Genomic DNA, 3341 nt, shown 5'->3' on the forward strand with positions numbered 1-3341 from the left:
TAGCAACAACTAAAACATCGGTGTGGTATCAACATTGTTCTCACCCTAAATCCAAAACAGAGCACTGTACCAGCTACTAGGAAGGAAATTAACTCTATCCCTGCCGAAACCAGGACACTATGCAGTTCATGAAGAGATGGGTAAGTCTGCTTAACAACTGTTTATCTTCAATATAAAGTTATTTCCCTCTAACAGCAATCTATCTTGGAAAGTCTCTGCTCTTAAACCCCAGGAAAAAAATCCCAAATATGAAGCACAATACCATTTATATTAAAATATTCCCAACATTTCAGTGATCTGCATCATTAATTCTCTCAATTATACACGTTTTCATTACAGCTTGCTAGCCTTGTCTCTGTGCTTAGAATAAGTTCTCCAGTCAGATTTAATAAGCATGTAGAATTGATGGGGTACTTATTTCAGTCTACTGAAGAGATTTCAGTTGAAGCAAAAGCTCCAAGATCTGATACTATGACCAAACACAGTCTTAATTCAGATTTCTATCACAGCTTGCTCTCTGAATTGACATTTGTAAACTAGTAATATTTATAATTTTAGGAAACAGAATATAACCACAATTCAACTTACTTAGAATCCAGTTCATGAAAGCATATTTATGCGTTTGCTCACTTCTGAGCCAAGCATTTAAATACAACCTAGAAACTCTTGAGGCCAGTTAGACTTAGGTACCAAGTGAAAGCAATGCTGGCATAAATATATTAAACCCCCCCACCTTTTCTTATGCGGCATATTCAATAATTAGAATTCTTTTGTAAAGGATACAAGGATTGTTGTCATCAATGCTGCAGTTGTCCAGGATCAAAGGGATGCCATCTAACTCATAAACCTAAATCAAAACAAAAGTTTAATTTAACAGATGTCTCAACAATACTAATGATGCTTCATGCAAGAAATATGTAAAAACATAACAGGGATGTTTGTTTCATCAAAAATATTAAACTTGTTAACATAAATTGCAGAGTAAATCTGGTATTATCAACAGTAAGTATCACAAAATAGTAACACAAGCAGACATTAATTTCACATTCTTCCTTCATTTAGCCTGTGTTTGACTGAGGTATTTTCTATGTCATGCTTCTCACACTGAGCTATGTCAAAAAGCTATGGTTATTGATGGTTCATGCTTGCTTCCAGAAGGAAGAACCACAAAAAAATACTGAGTGAAAAAAATAGGAAAAAAAAAGTTGAAAAATATTTATACGCATGCACACAAAGTTAGCATGGGGTCACGTGTCTTCTGTATCTATGCAACCTTCCAAAGCAATGTGTTACCTCTATGTACCTAAGCACCAATTCTTTACATCAAGTAAGAGCCACTGACTTTTTTCCTCTGATAAGGTGTTCATTATGTTATTAGGAAACCAGCAGAGATGACATCTGTCATTTTTTATTTCCTATATATACATACACATGTGAATTCACAAATTACACTAATACATTTGTGTGTGTGGATGAGATAATAATGTATAATCCTAATAGACTCATACATACATACACACCCACACTACCGAGAACTCAGGACAAGCTGATATTAACAATAAATATGTAGCATAATTATCTTAAGTATATTCCATAAGAAATTCATCTAGACTTCTAAGGTACACAGTAACACCACACATCATCATGCATACTTATAGTTTTAGAAAGTGCTACTTATTTAAATGAAAATCTTTTCTAAATTATCAGCAAAATTTCAGCCTTTGAAATACCTTAAGACACATAAGCTTTTTTTTTTAAATTACAAAAGTAGTTTTAAAAAGACTTCAGAGCATGAGGATTAATTGTTTATATTCTTATACCCATATATTATTTATATTCTTTAAGCCATCTGGACATGGTCCTGGGCAACCTGACCTGCATTTAAGCAAGGGAGTTGGACAAGAGGTTCCTCCAGAAGTCCCTTCCAACCTCAATCATTCTGTGATAGCCAAGCCATACTTGTCCAAATCTTAAATTCTTTAATTCCTTAAAATTTAATTTCAAACCAAGAACTGGTGGGCAAAGGAATTCAGACAGAACGTCAATTTAGCTTGTGGCTTGATGATGGGATTCTCTCTTTCCACCTTTTTTTTCCAAAATAAGATGCATTTTTATGTACCATGTAAAACAACAAATCACAAAGTTTACACTGCAGGACGGATCGGCTTTCTGAAATGCAAGTTCTATGGTAAGAGAGGAAACTTGGGTTGGAGGAGATTTAGATGTGAAATCCAAAACAGACTATCGATCAGTAAAACTGAATTCAGAGACAAATCCCTCTTACAAGTTCCTTTTCAGATAATCTCATTGCAGAGTCTCAAGCTATAACATGAGAAAGTAACAGTAACAGAGGCTAACATGTAAGAAAAGCAAGAGCATTGCTAGCTCTTGAGACCTAACCGGCACATCTGTGCTAACATGCATAACTATACCTACATGAAATACAGTTAATAACGCAAGTTTTAAAATATCCATTCTTTCCACATAATTTTTGTGTGTTTTCCAAAGGTCATGCATCATATATGATGTCATACTTCAAAGCTTGAACAAGCAGTGACCTTTCCGTAATACAGCACTTGCGCGTGCTTGGGAAATGTTAGTTCTTTAAATTTTACGCTGTAGCCAAACTCTGATATGCCTACAATGTTACCTTTTATTTTCCATCAATGAAATGCTGAATAGTACAAATTAATCTAGATTAAGTACTGTCAACTGAAATAAACCATGCAATCTGTTCCAGTTCAATTCAAACGAGACGTTCAGTTAACAGAGTAAGTATTCGGGGAAAGTAAAATTTTAATTAAAATCCACACATGCTTCAAAATGTTACTGTGGGAATATAATGAGATTCCTTCAAAGTTAAGTGAGAACAGAGGCAGCAAACCACAGCATTAGTGATACCTTAACATAAAAACCAGTTGCTAACTACCACTGCCTTACACACCGAGAGTCTCTTGAACAGCATACAATTAAACTGCACATATAATTTGACCAGGTTAGGTATAGCTTTTGTCACCAGTATGCCAGCTTTAGTATGTCACCTGTGACTTACTACACAGTGAAATGAAGCAAGGAAAAGAGACCTTACAATATACCCACCCAAGGCAAATCTATATACTTCTCAGAAGACTCATGAGGCGAAGAGCTCCGATTCCTGAGCAACCACTGCTAGAGAAGTTCCAGTCCATGCCAGCTGCTCGTGAACCACCAGTGATCCACCGAAACAGCATTTTATGGTAACCTAAAATCCATGCCAATGTACTGTAATAATCTGGGCTGCAAAGTTGAGTGTTGTGGTTTAACCCCAGCCAGCAACTAAGCCCCACACAGCCACTCGCTCA

At 35.8% G+C, this 3341-nt stretch overlaps 1 protein-coding gene across 1 annotated transcript in view; it reads right to left on the bottom strand.

The window, feature by feature from the left end:
- The window catches only part of ATXN10 (ataxin 10), a 108145-nt gene that overhangs the window by 17350 nt on the left and 87454 nt on the right, over positions 1–3341 (bottom strand). Inside the window, exon 10 of the mRNA XM_009282234.2 lies at positions 784–847. Coding sequence (XP_009280509.2) covers positions 784–847 — 64 coding nt within the window. The remainder of the gene's footprint in view (positions 1–783; positions 848–3341) is intronic.

Source organism: Aptenodytes forsteri, unplaced genomic scaffold, assembly GCF_000699145.1.
Source record: "Aptenodytes forsteri isolate BGI_AS27 unplaced genomic scaffold, ASM69914v1 Scaffold277, whole genome shotgun sequence".
In the NCBI taxonomy this organism is placed as follows: Eukaryota; Metazoa; Chordata; class Aves; order Sphenisciformes; family Spheniscidae; genus Aptenodytes; species Aptenodytes forsteri.